This window comes from Lygodium microphyllum, chromosome 17, assembly GCF_053477565.2.
Source record: "Lygodium microphyllum isolate KBCC chromosome 17, Lygodium_microphyllum_v1.1.10, whole genome shotgun sequence".
NCBI lineage: Eukaryota > Viridiplantae > Streptophyta > Polypodiopsida > Schizaeales > Lygodiaceae > Lygodium > Lygodium microphyllum.
Window position 1 is genome coordinate 61,238,530 of NC_141151.1, and position 25,638 is coordinate 61,264,167.

General features: G+C 43.0%; 1 protein-coding gene and 1 pseudogene across 2 annotated transcripts in view; both read right to left on the bottom strand.

Moving 5' to 3' along the window:
• Positions 1 to 25,638, bottom strand: part of PEX10 (peroxin 10) — a 65,425-nt gene that overhangs the window by 26,539 nt on the left and 13,248 nt on the right. For both annotated transcript variants that reach the window (XM_087697480.1, XM_087697479.1), the window contains 2 exons: positions 10,661 to 10,692; positions 10,475 to 10,564 (listed from right to left, as the gene is read on the bottom strand). In XM_087697480.1, the coding sequence (XP_087553606.1) occupies positions 10,475 to 10,564; positions 10,661 to 10,692 (122 nt within the window). The remainder of the gene's footprint in view (positions 1 to 10,474; positions 10,565 to 10,660; positions 10,693 to 25,638) is intronic.
• Positions 4,101 to 6,494, bottom strand: LOC148021950 (uncharacterized; annotated as a pseudogene).

The following is a 25,638-nucleotide window of genomic DNA, read 5'->3' on the forward strand; positions in this document are numbered from 1 at the left end:
GGGACTGTAAAGCCTCCTTCACGGAGGTGGGCTCTCGATCCTACATAACACAGGTCATCAAACAATAGTTAGAGCAAACAAGCTCCATAGAATGTGCTTGGTGCCTCCGTGACCGCCGCGAACCATCCTGCGGCCCCCACTCCTCAAAGACCCCCTCAATCCCTGAATCACGGAGTGTGTCACGGGCCCAATGAGGAGGAGGCCGAACCTCTCCTCGTCTCTCTCCATCAGCTGAAGACTCTGAGATATCCACCGATGGTAACTCCTCGGGGGTGACTGGTGGAACTGTAGACTCTGTGTCAGAAACAGAATCAGAATCAAAAGGCAGGGCTCCAGATGAACTGTTGCAGGAGCCCAACTCTCCCCTGGATCTCCAAGAACGGGATGCTCCTCACCGCACATCTCGACTAGTGTACACATCCCGCTTGACGGGATCATACAAACGATAGCCTTGGGACTGGGAGCTGTAGCCAACAAAAACCTGTCTTCGGGGAGCTGCTTCAAATTTATCACGATGAGCCTTGGGAATGTGAACATAGGCATCACATCCAAAAACCCTAAAATAAGAAACATCAGGCTTAGTCTCAAAGTAAGCCTCAAAAGGTGTCATCCCATCAACGGCCGAAGTGGGGGATCGATTAAGGATGTGGACTGCAGTAGCCACAGCCTCGGCCATAGAAACTGAGGTGTCTGTCTTCGGTGCTCCATCATGGTGCGCGCCATCTCGATCCACTGCGGTTCTTCCGTTCAAGAATGCCATTTTCTTGAGGAGTGTTGGTATTAGCAAACTCCTGATAAATACCTTTATCTGCACAAAAACGAGCAAACTCATTAGAAACAAATTCACCACCCTTGTCGGATCGTAAGGTCTTCAATCTCCGGCCTGATCGGTTCTCCTCAAAGAGAAGCCAATCCTTGAAGTGGGAGAAAGCTTCTGACTTCAATGCCAAAAAATAGGCCCATGTCATCCTGCTGTAGTCATCTACGATCAACATGAAGTACGAGCTCCCTCGCAAGGACTCGTTCCTCATAGGGCCACAAAGATCCGTAGATACAAGCTCCATCGGTGAAATAGACCGCCGCGAAGCTTTGTGGGGAATGGCATCCCTATGCTGCTTCCCACGAATGCAGGAGACACATGGCTGTTGGCTCACCACTATATCCGGCAACCCTCGAACAAGCTGTCCACGTGACGCCCTCCGAAGATAATCATAGTTGAGGTGACCAAACCGAGCATGCCATAACTCTGACTGTGTCTGAGAGGTAAGAAGAAGAGTAGAGAGGGCGGTGGAAGGCTTCAATTTATAGATGCCATTCTCCTCATATCCGGATAAGAGAACCTTCCTAGACGCACGATCAAGGACTCGCACCGAATCACTGTCAAACTCCACCAAAAGTCCAAGGGAGCAAATCTTATGAACTGACAGAAGATGATACCCTAAACCTGGTACATGCAAGACCTCAGAGGTATGGGTACCACCATGTCCATCTGGAATAAGCTGCATCTCACCCCATCCTGCAATAGACACGAAAGAGCTATCTCCAATGAGAATCTACCCACGCGAGGGTCGCAACTGGGCAACACCATCTGATGAAGGAGTCATGTGCCGGGAGGCACCACTGTCAACGATCCACTCTCGAGCCTGGGGAGCCGTCATCGCAGCATCAGAAGCATTCGGTGTAGAGTCCTCAATGACAGCTAGATGAAGAAATGCAGCTGATGAGGGTGCAGCCACCGCTCCAGAATCCTTCATGTCCTTCTTGTTGGTGTCCTTCTTGTCTTTGTCAAGGCAATCCTTCTTCCAATGGTCACTCTTTCCACAAATATGGCATGTGGATTCTTTGTCCTTGTCCTTGTCCTTCTTTGACTTGTTATCCCCCTTCTTCTTCTTTTGGTCCTTCCCCTTCTTCTGAGAGGCTTGACCTGTCAGTGCCTCCGACTTGGAAGCATTCTGTCCCTTTAGTTGTTCCTCTTGGTCCAAGACCATAGGAACCAACTCTTCCCACCGAAGAGTGGACTCATGCCCCGAAGCAATAAGGGCGGAGTAGAAAGCACCGAATCGTGGCGGCAACTAGGACAAGAGTGTGATCGCCATGTCTTCGGAGGAAGTCGGCTTCCCCGCATTCTGAACCTGCATCTGAAGCTGTCTAAGCTTGTTGATGTGCTCCCGCAACAAAGAAGACTTGTTCACGAATAAGGTCCGCATCTGTACCTCCAAAGAAACCCGCTTCATAAGGGTCATCCGGTTATACATCTGATCAAGCTCCAGCCATATCTCCCAAGCCACCGTCAAGTGCTCGATGTGAGCTATCACGGCTATAGTACAAGACAGAAAAAGAAAGAAACGAATCCTAGCATTCAGTTTGTCCCGATGAGACTGAGCCTTGGCCAACTCCGCACGAGCATCGGAAGAGAGTTTGGACTCATCTCTCACCGAGGGCTGGTCGATCTCCTCCTGTACAAGCTCCGCCAAATCATAGGACTCAAGGATGGCCAACATCATGACGCGCCAGATGCGGTAGTTGTCGCCATCGAGCTTCTGATCTGCGGGAAGAGCCGGTAAGACAGGCACCTTCCGGTCCATAATCGTCTGGAACTCCAAGTCAATCTCGGTAGACATCTTCACCTGTAATGCCTTCACAAACGCAAAAGCAGCCCCCTCTGACTGTGATAACTCAGCCTGCTAGGGCTCTTCCGCGTCCTGAAACTTCTTCACCCGCCGGAGGCGATGAAAAAGCAAAACCTACACTTGAAAGCTGAAAACTCAAACTTTCTCCTCGTCAAACAGCAGTAAACAGCAACAAATCCACCACCTGGACTCCTTTCCTGCGCGCCCACACTCGCTTCAGCCTTGTTCCGAGGCGCAGCCCTCCTGCCTGCCCTCAAACGCTGAAAACGCAGCCTTGTGTCGCGATAGAAACTCCTCTTCAGGTTGGTTCTGCACTCAGTCAACCCTTTAACACTGCTCTGATTCCATGTCAGAGTGCAGCGGTGCGGAAGCATAGGACTGAGAGAGTGAGAACACAGAGAGAGAGAAGAGAGAGAAAGAGACAGTGGAAGATGAAGATCTGCTGTATAAAGTGTGCTGTATACAAACATATGCAAATATATACACGGGCGCAGTGCGCTGGACTGTGTGTCTCCACCTCGACGATGCAACCTGCTGTTCACCTCGAAGTCCGCTGCAGTCTGCACTGTCTCCTGTCTGAAATCTGCGAACAGAGACGGAATCTGCGAGTGCCACCAATCTGTAATCTGCGAGCTGAAAAGTGTGTGTAGACTGCAGAAATCTCGGCTATAAATAGCCAGAAAACAGGCACCAGAAATAGCAGGTTGGCTGCATTAAATGCAGCCGACTGTACTGCAGTCAGTCGGACTGCCACGTGGCAGTCCGACTGGACTGTGCAGTCCGACCAGGGCGATGATCTCTAACAAAATCATCATTCAAAGATTTGGGACAGCATGAGTTCCCAGAAGGTGAGGGAGTTCAGCCTCAAGAAGCACAAAATGCCAACAATGACCAGAAGCAAATGCTAGAGATGAGGCAAAACAGATGCACAGTAATCTTGGAAATGCCAATCGGATGAGTTTTGGACAATAAAAGTATGTATCCTAATGTTGGGCATCCAAGATACTTTCGTGGTGGTTCCATAATCCATGCAATGTCTGGCCATGGTTCAGCTATGGGGATGTATGGCCCAAATGTTTATGGTATGCAACTAGCAATGCATGGATTGCATGGTCCAATATATATCCAAGAATGGCTGGTGGTATGCATAATCCAATGTATATTCATATTGGCATGGTTCCCAATGCACAACAAGCACCATCTAAAAATGCATTTGCTAAACCCGGTGTGTTTGATGCTCATGGAACGAACGGTGGTCATATCAATACCCTTGGCCTTTGAGCGACAATTGTCATCTACATGGCCAAGATTATAGCAAAAGGTACAAAACCTATTCTTTTTAGTTCAAGCATGGATATTATGCATAAATATCTTTACCATGTGTTCTGACTTAACCTTTTTCCTTACAGGAATAAAACGTGCATGTTTGCTGAATCTGCAAATGATTGTCAAGATTCCATCATTCCCTGAAGAAGTTCTTGGAAGATCAAAAATGAAATCCATGGCAATACTTTCCCATGGCCTTTCTGGAATAGGCAGTGGTTGCAATAACCCTGGTGCCTTCTCTCTATCAAATTTGACCTTTTGGCATACAAGGCAAGATCTAACATATGCATCTACATTAGATCTCAAGTCTCGCCAACAGAAGAAAGTCTCTACCGTTTTGACTGTAGCATCTATACCATGATGTCTTGCATACAGTGGAGCATGACTTTCTAATAAAACTTTTAGCCTTAGCTGTTTTGTAATGCAATGTCTTCCATGCATCGTGATAAACCCTTCTATGAACACATAATGATCATGATGTTGGCCATTGATCAACTCTTCATAGATTTCAGAGAAATCTTCGTCATCAACATATTGCTCTTTCATATCATCCAATTCATGGTGATAAGAAATTGAAACAATTGACACCTTTAGTTTGCAAGATAAAGCATCTACAACTACATTCTTCTTGCCTTCCACATGCACTATCTGAAAATGAAACATAGATAGGAAATTTGCCCAACGCATGTGTTTCTCTGACAATTTAGTGTTTGATGATCCGTTTGCACTACAACATCAACACCAAGTAAATAGTGCTTCCAACTAGAAAGTGCATGGATCACAGCCAATAACTCTTTCTCATAAATTTGGTAAGTCCTTTCAATAACAGAGAGTACTCTACTCTCGTATGCCACAACTCCGCCATTCTGCATTAATACAGCACCAATGTTATTTCCACATGCATCACACTGCACTACGAATGGCTTAGTCAGATCTGGCAAAATAAATACTTGATTTGTAGTCATTTTCCCCTTCAAACATCTAAATGCTGATTTTTCTTTGTCACTCCATTGCCATTTGACATCCTTCTTTTCAAGCGCATGTAAAGGAGAAGCAATCTCTGCAAAATGTCTTACAAATCTTCTGTAGTAAGAGCATAGGCCAAGGAAACTACGGACATCATGAACAGTTTTCAAGTCTAGCCAAGTGAAATCTTTGATCTTTCCCCAAGCTCTGCACAATTCTGTAGCATCATTAGCTCATTGATCTCCCACCGTATCAGGCACCAAGCCAATGCTGGGCTTCTTTTTACTTGGCGCATCTTTATCCTCCGTATCTTTAGAAGATTGTTGTGGGCACTTAGACGCAATATGGCCTTTCTGTTCACATATAAAGCATTTCCCAACCATCATTAAAGCCTTCTTTCTTCAAATGATTTGCCAAAAAGTGGCCTCTTCTGTCCTTTGCCCTGTTTAAAAGAAGTCTAAGGCTGCTGCTGAAAACTTTTCTTCTAAAAGAACTACTTTGTAAAGCTGGTCTTTTCTGGAAATTGCTTCTTCTTCTTGCCAAGAACCTGCTTAAGCTAAGAATCCTTCTTTTCAGTGCCTTTAAAGTTGTCAGCTTTTCCTTTCAACAATGCATTTGCCACACCATCATTTTCAATTAACTGTACCATACTTGTAACCCTGGTCTTGGTACAATAATCCCTAATGGCTTCGGGCAAACCGCAACAATACTTTTCAATTTGTTCTGATAGGGCCACTGTCCTGTAAGAACTCATAAGCAAAAGTGCTTCCCAAAATTTCTTATTGTACTCTTCTAAATCCGCACATTTTGCCGCGTTCAATTTATGCCATGCAATCAAGATATCTACTTCAAATGTGTTAGTTAACCATAAAGCTGCAAACAACTATTTAAAATGGACCCAAGTGGCACGTGCATGTCCTTGCATCAACAATATGTTCCACCACTGCAAAGCGTTACCTTTCAAAAAAGTTGCAGCCTTCCGCACCTTACAAGTCTCAGTAAAATTCCCTCCAGTGTAAGCTGCATCCAACTACTCTATAAATGTCAAAGCTTTCAACTTATCTTGCATACCACTGAAGGTTTCAAACTTTAATGTCTGACTACCCTCTTTATAGTCTTTAGGCTTTGCACTTTTTGGTGTCAAGTTGTCATAGATAGGTGGCTGCAAATAGGGGAGTCCCTTAGGCGCATTATCAGCATTAATTTCACATGTCTTAGCTGCCATATGCCCACTAGGCTGAGAAAACCAGCCGCTGCATTTTGTACTCCAAGCATCAAATAAGGACTCTACAAAGTCTGATAACCAGGCTATAGACCAATATTAGCATAAAGTGAGTTCACTGCCTCAATAGGCATCATTCCCGGTGGCCCTCTGGGCAAGTATACCTAATACGCAGTGGGTAATCCAGCCATTGCTTGAAAAACTGACCCACCACCAAAGTAACCAAGATAGGTAGCAAAGGTAGCAAACTGAGGAGGAATAGTCTGTTGTGCCACTTGTGCATTACTACCTTAACCATTCACTCCCTGGTCCTGTGCTTGTGCTTCTTGTTGCACTGGACCTGTCTCCATGTTTGGTGTCTTTTCCACATGCTCATGCACATTAGAGGTTTGCCTTTTTGAGCGCTCCATAGTATGATGTGATGACTCAGTTTAAGAATCCTCATTATGTGACTTTAAAAATTTTTGCATCCAAGGATTCTTTACAAGCAGTTCGAAAGAGCCAACCATACTGAGCAGTTGTGCCATAAACAAGTCTTGTTCTTGCTCCTCATCCTATAGTTCAATCTTGGTTCTAGAAGGTACTGACACCTGTGTACCAATACTCTCTATTCAGTGTCTATGAGCAGTAGAAGAACTCTCTTCTTCATAAGGGAGTTTTCCTTTGCCTTTGTTCATGTTTGCCATCTCTCTAGTATTGTATCCAGCAAATACTGTATCCAAGAAAAATCTCATAGTCTTTCTCACCTGTATCTCTATAAAACATGTGTGTATGGCCTTTTCACCCAAAACTTTCTGAGCTTAAATTCTTATAGAAAAAAATTCAAATCCCGAGGATGGAACCATGAAACCGGTCTATGACTCACATAAAGCGGTAGTCCCTTCAATTAATACATGGTCTTTTCACATACACACACACACTGAGACCTCATTCCCTCACTCAACACCAGATTGGCCCCAAAGTCCGGCGCCCCTATGAATCCTAAACTATCTCCACCGGCGGTTTGTTCACCACACCACCTCTACTTCCTGACCATTCCCTCATCATCGACATCCTCGAGTGGATGGTTTAGCTTGTCTATTTTGTGATGCGTTGGACCTAACCATCCCTTCTCATTCCCCTCTCTTCTTCTCAATCGATCGCAAACCATCCCTCACTTTAAAAAAAACAAAACAAAACAAAATCAATGTTCGTTGTAGTTCCATCCACTTTTGTAGGGCTTGGTAGGCCACTAGGCAGTCAACGAGCACCCTTTGTCCGATGCCTTGTCCTCTCTGGGGTGACTACTTGGACTCCCTTGGTAAGATAACCATCACCTCTATAGTCTTGGTAGGCAACTGAGCAGCCACCATGCACCCTTTGTCCAATGCCCTGGCTACTTTGGGGTGGGATGCCTTGGGCAAGATGGGTTGACCTTCCTTTCTTGCCCTGTTTTGAGTCTAAGAGGAGGTGTTGAGCTAAGAAATGCATTCCATGCTGATTAGCCACTTAAACAGTCCCAAAACAAGCTTCATTTAATGAAAACCCTACAACGGAGAGCGATTCAAGAGAGTTCAGTGGGACCCTAATTTGGGAGAGTCCATCCTCATCTATAAATAGACAGGCGGCCCCCATTCAGCCTTAATCCTGTCTGTGCAAGTTTCTCACCCTTGAGTGCAAATTTCAGCCATCAGTCACACACACATAGCTGTCCATCCTTCGCGACTACTGCCATCACCTCATTTTACTGCTACATTTTATTACCCCATTCTATTGCAAAGTTTTACTGTGGCGTTCTGCTGCTATGTTTTGCTACTTCGCCCACATCATCAGGCATCATCCTCTGCACTCTTCTCACACTCTGATGATCAGCATTTGGTGTTCCTCTTACTCTGTCACTCCAACTGGTGGTCACAATACTTGGGATTTGTCTCCATGGACGTCACTCTCCAACACAGTACTCTGCCCTTGGGCACACTGTAAACTCTTACATTCATTTACAGCATTCATTCACTTTAGAGTTGTGTTCTTTCTCTCCCATCTTCTATTTGTGTTTGAGATTTGAGTTTTAAGTTTTGCATTTAACGTTTGAGTTTTGTTTTTTGCATTTATTTGTCTCATTGTGCGTCTATCGTAGTCAAACACTCTGTGTTTCCTCAGTGCAAACCCCAGCAACACCTCCACACTCTTCTTCACACTCACTTAGGCAATGATACCATGTGTTTGTGCAACAAAAGAGAAATGTGAACACAGAGAGAAGCAAAGAGAGAAAGAGAAAGAGAGGAAGCAAAAGATGAAGAAAGGATACTGCACTAGCTGAAAAAGAATGCTAATACAATGGGGATGGACTGATCAATCCCTACACACAGCCCACAAATCAGGCTGATGACAATGGCAGCATCAAGCACGGAGTATCAGCGTGTCGGAGTGTGCACCTGCAAGCGGAAGACTGAAGACTCGAGAGTGTGTGTCTGCCAAGTCGGGGGTCAAGCTATAAATAGTCAACAAACCCAAAATCTAGCCGACCATGCACCAATAGGTGCTAAAAAGCTGGCCAGCCAACATTAAATGCTGGTCACACTACAAAAATTGCCAAAAAAAAATAGACAAGGCCCCAAAAAAATCCCAAATGACAATGACACTGTCCAGCAAGTAGAGGCAGATTGTGCAAAGTAGAAACTGGCCTAGGAATGCACACAAGAAGTAGACAACTGAAAAAAATGCACCTAAACTACTAGAGCTCCTATATCTCCATCAAACTTTGACAAGAGCTCACAACCAAGAGATGACACACTGACATGACTTACATAGACAAGCTAACATCTTTTGAGTTTACAATGCGATCTAGGAGAGTGGTTTGGAGAGACTCATTCCTTGATAACATTCCTTGACAACCCATGCAATGTAGCTTTCTTTAGCTACACCACTAGGCTTTGAAGGAGAATTCAAATAAGCAAGAAGCAAAGCAAGCAACTACTCCTCATTGGCACAAACAAGGTATCTCAAATCGCTTCTTGTTAGAGTTTTGGAGTAGGTTGAATCATAGCTTTAGGACTAGAAAGATTTCTCTCTTCCTATGGCTAGTAGCTTATAAGAGTTTGGTAGTTGATACATGGCTCAATTATGGCAGGGCCCCAGTGCCATGTGAGAACTGTGGTGAGGAGACTCATAGGCACTATCTAGAGGTTGTCCCATAGTTTAGGAGATGTGGAGGAGAGCCCTCAGACGGTCTTTCATGGCACAAAAGAGACTATGGTTGCAACTAGGGGGCAATAGCTTGGGTCATAGACAAATGAGGAATTTCAAGAGAGCCACTATTTTCTCAGCATTGTCCAGCAGTTCAGTAGGATCTCCACTATAGATTACCTGCATACTTCCAGACACATTGGACTCAAGGACAAACAGATGGAGAAACTCTTCCTAGGATTTGGAAAGGAATCATCCACACTCTCTGCAAGAGATGGGACAGGCTACAGGGTGGTTCTGAGAGGAAAATGAGGAGGAGAGATGTTTCCACAGGGACGTGAGATTCCGTCACCTTTTACATTAGCCCACCAGATTGGTTATTCACACAACCATTGTATTTATGATGCACTTTATTGCTCTTTACGGGTCTTGTTTGTACTTATATTTTCAGCTTACGGAATTTTCTCCGAGGTGTCATTAATAGAATTTTTATTCTCTATAATTTAACAAAAAGGCCACACAGCCCTTTAGTCCTGTAAGCCACTCACTTGGCAAGACCTTCTTGCCAAACATGTGGCTGGTGGTAAGTCAAAAACCTAAAGCGTATTGGCATAAATCCATCTTGATAGCTTTTATATATGATCAAATTGAAGCAACCACACCCATATGATAGTTGTCTAGCACATTTAACAAAAGCCTAGGCATCAATACCTTGTCATCCACAATCTCGCATCCCTTGCAGCACTGCACTTACAGCACACCCCTTTCAGTGATTGGGGGTGTGTGCCTGGATTTCTGATTACACGTATGTAGTTACAATAGAATCCTTTACAAAAAGAGGTTCTCAGCTGAATAATGACCACACGATGCCAACAGAAGCACCCAATGCATGGAGAAAAGACAAAAGTGACACATCAAGATTTAAAGCTTTAAAGGCCCAAAATATGGCAACCCAGTATAACATTCTGAAATAGTTACAAAAGGGAATGAGTCCAACATCAATATACAAGTAGATTGACTTCACAAATCTTTTGCCCCTTTTCCCAGTATCTTCATCATGCATCTATTTCAAGAATGCAAAGTCTTTCCTTTATAACCTAACATACAAACTTCTCACCCGTGCTTAATCTGGAACAAGGCAAAAACTGAAAACAAAAGTTTTAACCTGGGATATATCACAGTATTCTTCCCCGAGGGTCTGAAGACCTGAGCCAGTTGTCATGAGATAGTAAAGGACACACCCAGCTAACCTGGTCTGGCAAACAAAGATTGTTGATATTTAGAAAAAACTGCATAATTTCTTTGTGAGAGTTTTTAAAAGCATCACACAGATCTTTGAATGCTAACATACCTCTTTCTCATAAGCCATGGCCAACCTTGAACCTACATGTGATAATTTGAAAGGGTTTGTTAGCAATGGGCAACTCAATTAATAAGAGCTGTAAAGTGCAACAAACTGCAATCGTTAGCTGAGTATAATTTACATAGGCTTGTGAGCCTTATCGCACAGTTCGAAACAATCTCATTGACAGATTTCTTATGGATGCATGGCCTTTTTCTTCATGTTTAGCAAGCCATGGGAGCCTTATTGGACATTCCAACAATCTCATTGGGTCTGTTCTCACACAGACAAAATTTCACAAAACTTACAAGACGTTCTTCTGTGCAGAATTGCCTGAACAAGTTCAGGCATATTCCTGAGAACCCCTTGAAAGCTTCTCCAAAACACAGACATTGTCAGTCCCTTTGGACACATAATGTATGTTACTGTGTGTATAACTCCATTTCAATGCGAAATGTGTTTCAAAAGGTTTCACACGAGTTTCATACTTCAAGTTTCATAGCAAAATGTATTATGATAATGATTCAGCATTCTATACAAAAGCAAAATACAATGAAACATACAATAGACTAAGATTTTACATCCACAATGTTCCACCATCCATCTTCCATGACCAATGATAAGCTTAAATGTCAAAAAAGTATTAGCATAGACCTCAACTATAACCTTAAATATAGCAAAAGCATAATGGCATCAAAATGAATCCATGCCAAATAATACTTTTAATAAACATGTTCAAATGCTAAGGAAGCCCTAAACATAAAACCAAAACTTGAGTCCTACACAAGAATCAAGAGTCAAGCCTCATCAGCATTCATACCCTCATTCACATCCATTCTCTCATCTGTAGACCTAATGTCATCAGCCTCAGTTCTATGAATCAAATAAAGATACTCATGACTTTTGAGTTGCTAGAGGTGGTGCACTGTCTCAAGATATGGTGACACTATCTTCTCAATCACAAGTTTTAGATAGTAACTAATCACAAGAGTCTGAAGTTGATCTTCACCCAACCAAACCTTGACATGACATAGAGATGAGTAAAATTTCGTCAAGAGTATGACTTTGACATCGAGTACTGGCCAGGCAAAGAGAATGTAGTGGCTGATGTCCTTAGTTGAAAGGCTTTTGTAGCCCACTCCCAAAAGACTCTATGGCCATGTTTTTTTGACTAACCACAATCAGCTTGCTGTTCGGAGCAAATTTGTCACAAAGAACACAGATTTTCTGCATGGTTCAGGCCTTTTACGGAATGTGCAAGGCATCTTCAACTTCCTTTTGCAAGGTGTCTCAATTTTCCCCCTTGTTCAGGCACCCTGATGCCAAAACCCAGCAATTTTTTGTGTGTTTGCTTGAAGAGGTGCAGACTACTGGTTCAACGCATTTGATAACTCAAACAAGGAGTCACTCCATTCTTCTTGAGACAGGCTGTTCCACAGTCCACTAGTTAGGAGGTCTTAAAGAGCAACATAAAGATAAAAAATCAAAGCTGCGATACTTGAGAGATGGACACTCTAACTATTTTCCACATGTCGCCCAGCACAGTCAGCGTTCGTTTACCTAATCTACACAACCAGTTTTCTCTCTCCTCAAGTACCTGCATTTTTAGTCTCTCTGTCTCCTAGACTACTTGTTTGCATCGGATCCAACCTCTCTTGCTGTATTTGCTGGTGTTCAACACACACAGGCTGCCTTGCTGCATTTCGAGATCCATTCGGAGTACAACACTCTCTACCTCATAACCTATGCCTTGATCCTAGAGATATGAGAGTTCTATGTTCAATATTCACTGCATAGTGTGTTTGCTGCATGAGCATCGTATATTAAGTAGTCATTCACTTCATTATTCATTGTGTTCACTGTCTCTGAGTTACCCTAACCCTAACCGAGTTCTGTGTTTATCAATATGTGCTTTGTTGTCCAATTGGTTTTGTGTTTTCTACATTTAGAGCATTTCTTCACATGGTATCAGAGCTAGATACTCTCTGAGAAACCTTGGCCTTTGATCGGAGAGCTCATCCACAAAAGCAGGAATAACAGAAGGGCCAAATCACTTCGAACGTATTCACACCACCGCTCCAGCCTCCACAGCCAAACATGAAAAAAAACAATCAGGAGTGGTCCTACCCGATCTGACATGGGGAGAGAACCATCAAACTACCATGGAGTCCATAGACCATATCAGATTTCCGCCGATGGGTAGAATCTCATCCTTATGCATAAGGCTCAGCGGGAGGTTGAAGGTAAACCTAAGTTTTCTCCTTTGGATTCGGTGCATAGAACTAATGATCTTGCAAATCCTTCGAAATCTCCACTATGGACTAGCCGTCCACAAGTGGAACCTCGCTCAAATTACGTATCACTTTCACAATACATCTTTTCTCGATTGCCAGGTACGAACCCTATTATTTCGAATTCTGTGCCAAATGATTTTGTACTTTCTGTTGAATGGAGGGATGCTCGTCAAGAAGGTACTCTTCAAAACAACCTTTAGTTTCTGAGTAACGAGGAAGACAAGAATTTCTTTATGAACTCAAAACTAGGTAAGAAGCTAAAATAAGAACTTGTTAGTATTCTTCCCTTCCTTTTCCTTCAAATGATTTAATTTCTCATGGTCAATTTGGAGTAGGTGTATCTTTATCCAATGCATTTAATGGACAAAAGAAACCAACCATGTTTCCCACAACAACATCCATCACAAATCCATTTGGGCTCCCACCCATCCCTCTCTCATCTTCCACTGCACCTTTTGCGCTTCCATTGAGTACATCCCATTATCCACCACACACCACACTAGGGGGTTCTTCACATTTAGGCACATCATTTAAGACCTCCACATACCGTTTCCGGATGGTGTAACTGTGACAAAGGCTTGACCTCCCACACACACTTTTAAGTTATCACTCTGGGAGTGAATCCTAGATATACTCGAGTGTGGATCATTTGGTACGACAGTTTGCCTAAATGGCATTACCTACTAGACCATCCGGTCCTTATGTTATGCCCCAACCGACATTTAGACAAGGCTATCGTGTCCCAATTCCTCCATCTCCACCTACGGTATCGTATGGACTTATGTCCGTTTCGGTACCTCCACAGCAATAGGCACTCATTGGAAATCAGCAGCCTATTTTTGCCTATCCACCATTACCTCTTCCTTCTTCTTATCCACCACCACCACCAACAACTTATCCTCCACACTATCCCACCTATCCATCTTCACAGACACCTCATGGTTCTAGCTCCTCATCCACCAAGCATCCATTTAATGACAAGACATGTTTCAATGAGTCAAACTACCAACAACTTATCCTTCACACTATCCCACCTATCCATCTTCACAGACACCTCATGGTTCTAGCTCCTCATCCACCAAGCATCCATTTAATGACAAGACATGTTTCAATGAGTCAAACCACACCACTTGGTCAAATTTAATGAGGTATGTCTCAAAACTTATGAGATTTAATCCAATGGTTGAAACCCCAACCTGATCCCGCACTTGTTCCATACAAGATCATCCGATCATGGAAGGCTCATAATGCCTCCGCTATTGTTGAGCTTATGCAGGGCTTATTGCCCGAGTTTCACTCTCAACTTCAGTATTTCAACTTAGCATCTGAGCATTGGGCATACTTGACTAACCACTATGTGGCTTGAGATAGAACCTGTCACATCAATTTGGATCGTGAACACCAAAACTTTAAATTCACAAACAAGGATGACTTGAAAGTCAAATTGGCTGAGTCTCGACATCTCCTTACTGAATTCTCAACCACTAGGGCTCTTAAGTCCTCTGATGATCAAGTTACCTTGCTTCTTAACAAGCTGCCATGTAAATATTTCCATTGTGTGCAACAAGTGATATCACAACCTCAAATGCCCACATTTTATGAGTTTGAGTGTCAATTGTTGCGCTACACATGGTTGTTCGATCAATTTCATAACATATCCTTGATAGACGAGGCTCTTATTGCACAAATTGTACCTAAGAAAAATAGGTATTATCAATGTTGTCAAAAGGTTGGCCATTATGACAACAAGTATCGATCTAAGGTAAGAGGCACACAACTAAAATCCTAGAATCAAACCTCCAACTAGGTAACCCCTAATAGGGAAAGCAAGGTGGTAGCAATCCCCAACAAGGGTAGTAGCGAGGCCAAACCCAGAATGCCATCGGTCAACCCTTACAGTCGGCGAACTACTCAACTCCAAAGGGTTCGTCTGACTGATCTGCAAAGATCCACATCGTCTCCTTAAAGGCATTGGATGTGTCATGAGGACATATATTTTTGAAACCTCACTTAACATGTGGATTAATTTTAATCACATGATTAAGTAAATGTTGCACATGTGAGGTGCAACTGGGATTAAAGTAATTTTACGAGCCCGAGACCCAAAGAAATCACGAGATGTCAAAGGTAAAAGTTGCTATAAGTTATGCCGCACAAGTACTTGGTGGTATCTGGTGCCAGTTGTTGGCCTAGGTCATCCATTTGGCCATAAGTGTCAGTTGGTGACACTAGAGAAGTAGCGTTTAATAGTACTTAACGCCAATCTGATGGTCAAAGATTGCGTAGAGACACTGGGCAATGGAAGTTGCTTAGCCAATTTAATTATTGGCCAATCGGATTATTTTTCAAGGCACCGAAATAATTATTAGATTAATTTTCAGTATTGAAAGACTGTAGATTAATATTTAATTATGAAAAATGCTCGAAAACCCATTAGGGAAGGTTGCCACTTGTCAAAAATGACCATGCAAGATTGAAAAACGTCTTTAGAGGTTGAAGAGAGGCATTTCTATAAATTCAGCTTACAAAAGAGAGGGAGGGGAGACTACTGGTCTAATTTGCAGCCATTGGAGGACCTTCTGAGGCTGCCAAGGGCAGGAGAAGACTAATCAATAGCACGAGGCAACATCTACAAGCTGTTGAGACAAGGCAACAGCTGTAAATGACTCTTCGCGACAAAACTCTGAATTTTCTCTCTCTATAGCTTTCCCTCTCATCTCCCAGCCATTTCACAGCCTTGCTCCAAAGATCTCAGCATTTGGACCCTTGAAGGCTGAGAAATTGCAAATTTCTCTGTTGTAAACCCTATTTTACAGCATAAATTAGGGTTTAGCAGTAGCCTTGGGAAGCGTGCCAAATATTGGAAGCTCCAAGACTTGGATTCAACAAGGCTGAAGGTGAATTTCAGCTGAATTCAGGTGAAGGACTAGCCAACCATTGAATTTGGAGCATTTTCCATCTCCGTCAAAGCAGGTGAAGGCCAATTGAGTACCCGGATCAAGGGGCAAACTAGATTGAAGACTTGCTGGTCACTTTGGAAAGCAAGGGGAGTTGAAATACCTAAAGGGATTGGGAGAATCCCATTGTAAGTCAACTTTTTCTTCAATAAAGCTAAAGAAATACCGAAAGGGGCACCAATTTTGGGGCCAATCGGGTGTGCATTGTCCAAGATCAGTAGGTAAATTTGTATTTTCAGATTTGCATTGATTGTTTGCTGCTGTAATTAAGTTGTAATCAAGGATTTACCACCCATCCACGGAAGGAATGACCACCTTTCGGTATTTCAACTCCCCTTGCTGTCCAAAGTGACCAGCAAGTCTTCAATCTATTTTGCCCGTTGATTCGGGCAGTTAATTAGCCTTCACCCACTTCATAGACGATGGAAATGCCCCAAATTCAATGGTTGGCTAGTCCTCCACCTGAATTCAGCTGAAATTCACCTTCAGTCTTGTTGAATCCAAGTCTTGAAGCTTCCAATTTCTGGCACACTTCCTAAGGCTATTGCTAAACCCTAATTTCTGCTGTAAATTAGGGTTTATAGCAGAGCAATTTGCAATTTCTCAGCCTCCAAGGGTCCAAATGTTGAGATCTTCGGAGCAAGGCTGTGAAATGGCTGGGAGATGAGAGGAAAAGCTGTAGAGAGAGAAAATTCAGAGTTTTGTCTCGAAGAATGACTGAAAGTTAATCTAATAATTATTTTGGGACCCTGAAAAATAATCTGACTGGCCAATAATTAAATTGGCTAGGCAACTTCCATTCCTAAGTGTCTCTACGCCATCTTTGACCATTAGATTGGCGTTAGGTACCATTAAATGCCGCTTCTCGAGTGTCACCAACTGACACTTATGGCCAAATGGATGACCTAGGCCAACAACTGGCACCAGATACCACCAAGTACCCGTGCGGCATAACTTATAGCAACTTTTGCCTTTGACATCTCGTGATTTCTTCGGGTCCCGAGCTCGTAAATTTACTTTAATCCCAGTTGCACCTCACATGTGCAACATTTACTTAATCATGTGATTAGAAGTTAATCCACATATTAAGTGAGGTTTCAAAAATACATGTCCTCATGACAGCCATTGCTGGGATTTGAATTTGGGTCGCCTGGGTGAAAGCCAGGTATCCTAACCAAACTAGACGACAATGGATACCTGGCTTTCACCCAAGCGACCCGAGTTTAAATCCTGGCAATGGAACCATGAAACTAGCCTTCCTTCCATGGATGGGTAGTAAATCCCTGATTACAAATTAATTAATTATTTGCTGTTGTGATTAAGTTGTAATCAGGGATTTACCACCCATCCATGGAAGAAAGGCTGGTTTCAAGATGCAAGTCTCATTCACATCTGCAAGTTGCCTCCTAATAAAGTGCCTGCAGAGGCCCACTCATCACAGTCGAGCACCTCAATATATGTTTGGCTTGTGGACAATGGAGTTACCTATCACATGACTCCTATAGCAGACATTTTCGTTTCCTGAGCCCCTGCAACTGAGAGTATTCCCGTTGGAAACAACTCCTCTAATATCAAGATTCAGGCCCAAGGTCGTGTCAATTTTCCGGAAGACAAGGGTCCGGATCTCGCTTGCTGGATGATGTTTATCATCTCCCCTAACTTGGGGTAAACTTGTCGGTTCAGTAGCTTTGTCAGTTGGAGCAAACAATTTTCTTCACCGCGACCACAATCAAGATCCTAAACTCTCAAACTGGTTTAATGATTGCTCTCAACGCAAGGCATAGTCTAATGGCTTTTACCAAATGACACATTTCTTACCAAGCCCGCTACCGATGATTCGAAGTTCTATTGCTTCCAAGCCTTGTTCAACACATAGGAGCTCATGGACTTTGAGCGTCTTTGGCATTTTCCCTAGCGACATCTTGGCTATGACTCTCTTTATGAGTTGTCGCACCAGGGGATAGTTGAGGGTCTTCCACACCTAAAACTATCTCAAGGGGTCTATAGAGCATGTCAACTAGGTAAGCAACATTGTACACCCTTTCCTCAGCAATCTATCACTCATGCTATTGAATCCCTTAGGCTCATTCATGTAGACTTTTTCTAGTCCCACATCCATTACTGCCTTAAATGGCATGTTGTACTTCTTTTTTATAGTGGATGATTTCTCTAAATACATGTGGGGTGTACTTCCTCAAGCACAAGTCAGATGCCTTCACTTATTTCAATGCTTGGGTGCTACTGGTTTGGTCCATAACCAGACAGGTTGTCATGTGGATACTATGAGGAGTGATTCTGGTAACGAGTTCACCTCCCCTTTGAGTTTCTACAAGGATAAGGCATTGCACGTCAACTCACCTCTACCAACTCCCCCGCACAGGATGGAGTTGTAGAGCGTAGTAACTGGGTAATTATAAATATGACATGCTCTATGTTGCTCACAACAAAGCTCCCGAAGCACCTTTGGATTGAGGTTGTTAACACTTCTATATACATCCTTAACCGTGGACCGATTGCGGCGATCCCTAAAAAGACTCCGTACGAGGCATTTTTTTCGCTCTCGACCTGTTATTTTTCATGTAGGGGTTGGATCTTTCATCTTCACTCCTAACACTTTCTCTTTCTCCATCCCACCATCTACCTACTCTCCATTCACTCCACCTCTTGGTGCATCATTAGGAGAAATACCACACTTTAACATCGTACCTTCCACTTATCCCTTTTTTACCACATCCTTTCACTCTAGGACAACAATGATGGGCATCCCCCTCACTACCCACAAACACTCATAAACCCCATGTCACGGACATGCCTTGATCAAGTGTACGGATTAATTCTTGCTCATGCTATATGAATCCACATCCCATGCAAACACACCGCCATATCATCATAGAACCTTCTAGAACATATGCCATGTCATCACCTGCATCATCGATGATATCATCATGGAACATTCTAGAATATCTTTAGCCGCCCTCCAACACCTATAGAAGGAAGGGGCTCACCATAGAGCTCCTCAGTCTTGCCAATGCCAGTCTTGGGACCCCACGGAGTCGAGACTGTTGAGAAACCCTTCACCCTTCACCCACAATTTGCGTTTCTACGTTTTGCATTTAGGGTTTGCGTTTAGAGTTTGCAGCCCCAAAAAGGAGCACTATCCTAGACTGACTATGCCTATTTATAGGCCACTCTCTCATTCATTCCTCACGGCTGATTCATTCACACCCCATGCAAACGCACCCTTAACAAGACATCCTCGAGCCAACCATGCGAACCCAACCTTGCCATATCATCATGGAACCTTCTACAAGATATGCCATATCATCACCTGCATCATCGATGATATCATCATGGAACATTCTAGAAGATATTTAGCCGCCCTCCAACACCTACAAAAGGGAGGGGCTCACCATAGAGCTCCTCAGTCTTGCCAATGCCAGTCCCCAGACTGTTGAGAAACCCTTCACCCTTCACCCGCAGTTTGCATTTTTGCGTTTCTGCGTTTTGCATTTAGGGTTTGCAGCCCCAAAAAGGGGCGCCATCTTAGACTGACTATGCCTATTTATAGGCCACTCTCTCATTCATTCCTCACGGCTGATTCATTCAATCTGTCACCTCTTCTCTCTAGCCTCTCCGCTACCCTCACACCCCTTCAGGAGGACATTGCCGTTGGTGGTTCGTGGCTCTCATCATCATCTTGCTTGTGCTACGGCACCCTTGTTCCCTTGTATCATATTCACTCCATGATTCGAAACTTCATCATTCCATTCATCAGAGTTTCTTCTCTCCTCTTCTCTTCTCCATATTTGCCGAGTTCACTCCGTATTCCTCTCCACCAACCCTACTGTCTCGCTAGTATGCCATCTTTTGACATGGTATCAAAGCTGGATCTGCTCAAAAAGTGGCAAAGATCCTCCACTCCAGTGAAGACAAAGACCGGTGGCGGGTTCGGCTTCCACTTCTCTTCTTCCGCTGCATCAAAATCTCGTTTTTGCAGATTTCAGGTGTTTCAGCTTGCTGCCCACACCCTGTTCGTGGAGGACATCTCAACCAAAGAAGTCCATTGCTGTCTCCATCAGTTGGCGCCTGATTCCCAGCCCTCTTCACGCAGTTTGGAGCTGATTCCAGCGAGGCGACTGCTGTTCCTGTGCAGACCTACTGCCGTACAGTCTGCCACGTCATCACAATCCTACTGCCTGCACTTTTAGTCTTTCTCTCTCCTGTAGGCTGTCCTACCTGCGTTTTTAGTTTTTCTCTCTCCTGCTGACTGCGTTTTTAGTCTTTCTCTCTCCTCACTTGCATTTTTGTTGCAACCTCCTACTGCTGGTCGCATCCTCCTACTAGCAGCTCATTTCCAGCCCTTCCCGTGCCCTCCTACCCCTTAAGGCAGACATTGCGGTTCGTGCTTCACACTGCCCTCACACCCCTTGAGGCGGACATTGCGGTTCGTGGTTCATGATGGCTGACCTCTTCCTTCTTCAGCAAGGCACACTGGTATCCATGGCTTTTTTTACCAATAGATGTCCAGACTACTGGGTGCTCCTACTATGGCATCACCGGACACACTACCGATGCTTGCCGACTTCGACCTTTGCTCCCCACCCCCTCAGAGTATATGCGTCTTCCACTAGGCACTCCTTGTGCCAACTCTCCTTTCTAGGCCACAGAGATTGTTCTACATCGGCTATCAAAGTACTATGCTCAAGGCAATAAGACGCATCTGATGCACACTAAGTCCTTTTGAGCACATGAAGGATCGATTGGCACTATGACCTCCTGGAGATCATCACAATGCCAACGGTAGTCGTCTCCCACTTATTTTCAGGTACTATGGCTTCCACGACCTACGGATCTACAACCCGCTCCATCGAGAGACATTGATTGTCACCTCTTCTCTCCAGCCTCTCTACTACCCTCACACCCCTTCAGGAGGACATTGCGGTTCATGGTTCGTGGCTGTCATCATCATCTTCCTTGTGCTATGGCACCCTTGTTCCCCTGTATCACATTCACTCCATGATTCGGAACTTCATCATTCCATTCATCAGAGTTTCTTCTCTCTTCTCTTCTCTTCTCCATGTTTGCCGAGTTCACTTCGTGTTCCTCCCCACCAACCCTAGTGTCTCACTGGTACATCATCTTTTGACAAAGACCTCCAAATAAGTAACTTCAAGTTCCAGTTCTAGTTCTTGTCTAGTTATGGTATCTAGTCTTGTCTTGTCTTTCATTATACTCCCGATGTCTTGTCACCTTGTAATCTCATAGTACAAGATCTTGTCTGGTACTATCTTGCATCTTGTTCATCCCCGTCGAGGGAGATCTTATAATTTTGATATCTTGTAGCCATACCTACTGTGACATTAATGTGACATTAAAAGGGATATTTAATGTCACATTAAGGTCATAAGTGGAGAATGTGACATTAAAAGGAATATTTAATGTTACATTAAGGTAAATTTAGGGGAACATGCACGAGAAAGACCGTCCGGGCTCTTGGGCGCCCGAACGGGGTTAAGGGGAGCCTAGAGGTTAAGGGAGTCCAGAAATAGTAGGACTCCAGCAAGTTGACGGCTGGCAAAGAGATAAGCTTGAGGGCCAGCACTTATCTAGGCGTGGCTGGGAGGTGAAGAACACTCGTGCTTCCATCAGTCAAAAGAAATCTATCTCCCGAAATCTAACATTGGTATCAGAGCCTATGTTCCTGATCAAACAAGAATCTGGGAGGTCGTCAGTCAAGTAGCGGGCCATCAGTCAGAAGCGTTCCGTCCCGTCGCGTCTTCACGGCACTTAATTCCTGACCGTCACGCGATCTGACGGAGTACTCCCGCCCTGCCCCGTCGCGTCAGAAAACGGGCCATTACTTCTTCCGTCCGTCGCATAGGAATCGACGGACCGTGAGGAAAACGGAGAAGACTTATCACATTAGTAATACAGCGCCACGTCACGTAAGTGACCTTTATCATTGGTCTAACGTTACGGGACCCGTGGCAGAAAACGTAACGGGCAGAATTAAAAAAAAACGTAAGGATCATGATCGTGAAGACCAACCAGACCAACGCGAAGACCAACTAGACCAAGCGTGGAGTTGTCAGCATTCGCGAAGACCAACCAGATCTGATGTGAAGCTGCCAGCATCCGCGAGAATTAGATCAGAGGGGAGCCGCCAGTATCAGATTGCTGAGTCGGATAAGACTGCGACTGCTGTGAGACAGGCAGAAAACTTCATATTCAACTGAAGCTACAGCCTTCATACATAACTGAAGCCACAGCCTGCCATAAGAAATCAGGGAAGTATTTTATCTTGTATGCAAATTTCTTATTTTTGCTTTCCAATTCCAGTGTATTAATGGCAGAAAAAGGGAAAGAAAGGGTAATGGAAAGTTCTAGCTCCGAGGATCAACCTATGGTAGATCCCCATGAACCAGACATACAAGAAGAACAATGGGAAGAATTTTTTGCCACGAGAGAGCAATTTGATGATCTTTCTGCTCGTGTGCAAACTCAAGGGGTTCAAATGGAGTTTTTAACTCAAACACTTACTGAAATAAAATCTCACTTAACTTTATTGTTGGAAAAAGACAAAAATAAGATAGAAATCTCAGATGTCCCATCTTCATCCAAAGATTTAGATGCGACCATTCGAGATTCTAAAGAACCCCAAACCTACCATAAATTGAGGGATAATCCGGTTTTAAAGGATATGAAACCACCTCAATTTTACGGGGAGGAAAAAGATAGGAATAAAGATACAATCTTTAATTTCCTCCAAAAATGGGAAGATTTACATAAATTAAAAAACACCCCACCACATCTCCAAGCATTGGAGGCCAGTTTAACTTTGGGGCCCAAAGCATATAAGTGGTGGCGAACTTTAAAGGAGGCGAATAAAATACCTGAAACTTGGGCTCAATTTGAATCCGTATTTTTAAAAGAATTTCTTCCTGAAAATGAAATGGAAAGAAATTGGGAAGATTGGGATTATGTCAGACAAAAGGGACGGCCCCTACTGACATATCTGGAGGAATATCGTGAGATAATCCTCAAACTAGAAGGAATTGATGAATTCCAAAAAACAAGAGGATTCATTAGGGGACTGGACAAAGCCTGTAAAAAGGAAGTAAAACGGAGTTTACCTAAGACGCTTGAAGAGGCAATTAAATTTGCATTAATTTATGAAGATAGTATGCGTCCAGGTACACTCACCAGTCTCACTGATATGGAGCCCAAGTCTAAGGAATTAGAAACCTCAAAATTTGTGGGCAAATTTAAAAGAAAAATGCCATTTTTCAAAGGTAAAAAACAACCTTTTGAAAAGAAACCATATATGAGGCCAAAGCTAAGTCCTAATGACTTTGATAAGGCCAAAAAACAAAAATTGTGTTTTAATTGCCTATCCCCTAACCATGCTGCTTGGAATTGCCCTCAAAAGAAAAAGGGGGAAGACAAAGAAAAGGACAAGGGCAAGGGAAAAGAAAAACAAATCCATGTAGTGCAGACCTTAGAATTAAAGGGCCATGAAAAATATAAATCTTTAAAGGTCTTGCACATGGATGTACAACATAAGTGTTGTATGTCAACTTCTTTGTGGCAGCCTACTTTTGGGCCACATGATTTACTTAGAGTACATGGATTCATAGCTGGAAAACGGGTTAGAGTCATGATTGATGACTCTGCCACGCATAATTTTATAAATTATGCACTTGTCAAAAAATTGAAACTTCCCCAACAAAACAGTGAGCATCAATACGTTGTGCGTATGATGCAAGGCCAAGACAATAAAATATGGGATACAATGGTATCCAATTTGGAAATCGAGATTCAAGGATATAAAGATAAGCTTGATTTCCAAATAATGAACATGGAAAGAGCTGACATTGCTCTAGGGAGGGAGTGGCTATGGGGATTGGAACCATCCTTAAAACGTAGCTATCACCATAATACACTGGAATTTGAAAGGGATGGTAAGACTTTTGTCATTCAAGGTGAACATGAAGTATCTGATAATCCTTTGCTGTGTTCTACTGAAGTTCAGAAGCTGATTAAGAAGGAAGTTTGTGAGGTATATATGCTATGGTCTTTTCCTGTACAAAATACTTTTACTTCCTGTAATATAAAGCAACAATTTTCTTATATTTGCGAATTGAATGTAAATAATGAATTGAACAGTTTGTTAGATGATTTTAAAGATGTGTTTCCTTCTGATTTACCTAGTGGCCTTCCACCAGATAGGGGTGAAATAAATCATCCAATTGATATAAATAAGGATACACACCCAATTTCAAAACCACCATATAGGTTAAGTGAAACACAGCATCAAGAAGTTGAAAGACAAATTAAGGATTACCTGGATAAAGGGTTTATTCAACCCAGTAATTCACCTTGGGCTTCACCAATTTTATTGGTAAAGAAAAAAGATGGTTCTATGCGACTTTGTGTTGACTATAGAGCACTTAATAAAATAACGGTGAAGAATAAATTTCCTATGCCCAGAATGGAAGATCTTTTTGATCAATTGCAAGGGGCAAAATTCTTCACAAAGATAGACTTAAGATCAGGTTATCACCAAATAAGAATTAAGGCACAAGATATTTCCAAAACGGCATTTCGTACTAGATACGGGCATTATGATTTTTTAGTGATGCCTTTTGGTCTCACTAATGCACCAGCTACTTTTATGAAGCTGATGAATAGTGTTTTACGGCCCTATCTAGGACATTTTGTAGTAGTCTTTTTGGATGATATCTTGATCTTTAGTAAATCAAGAGAAGAACATTTGGAACACTTATTATTAGTATTCCAACTGTTAAGAACACATTCCCTTTATGCGAAGAAAACTAAATGTGAATTCTTTGCACAAGAGGTCAAATATTTAGGGCATATAATCTCGAAAGAGGGAATCAACATGGATCCAGAAAAAGTAAGGGCAATTATTGAATGGCCACCTCCACGGAACCTGGAAGAGCTGCAGATCTTCCTAGGTTTATCTGGATTTTATCGTAGATTCATTCGAGATTATGCCAAAATAGCTGTTCCAATGACAGACCAACTTAAAGGGAAAGGGAAAAGTTTTAATTGGGGAACAGACCAAAATGAAAGTTTTCAAAAACTTAAGGTAGCTATTGCTACAGCTCCAGTATTATTAATAGTGGATCCCAATAAACCATTTGTGGTTGAAGCTGATGCCAGTGACAAGGCAATAGGCGCGGTCTTATTACAAGAAGGTCGACCAATTGCTTTTGAAAGCAAGAAATTAGATCGTGCAAAATAGAATTATTCTGTTTATGAGAGGGAGCTGTATGCAATAGTACATGCAATGAAGAAATGGAGGCATTATTTGTATGGTGCCAAACTTTTGATCTTATCGGATCATGAAAGCATTAAGTGGCTTAATGATCAACCAGATTTACATGGGCGTAAAGCCAGATGGGCCGAACTCCTCCAAGAGTTCGACTATGAAATACGATATAGAAAAGGAAAGTATAATATAGTAGCTGATGCACTCAGCAGAATGCCCATCATTAATGAATTGAGTTTTACTCAGTTCACTTCCAGCTTGCTTGAATCTTTAAAAGGAAAATGCCAGGTTGATCCGGCATATTCCAACATATGGGAAGCAATAAAAAATGGGGATCCAAATGAAAGTGCTTCTACTGAGGAAGGAATATCTGAGGATGTTCAACTAGGAAATGGAGCATCAGGGGTTGCTCAAACTGGATTCAAGTGGAAGAATTTTGCC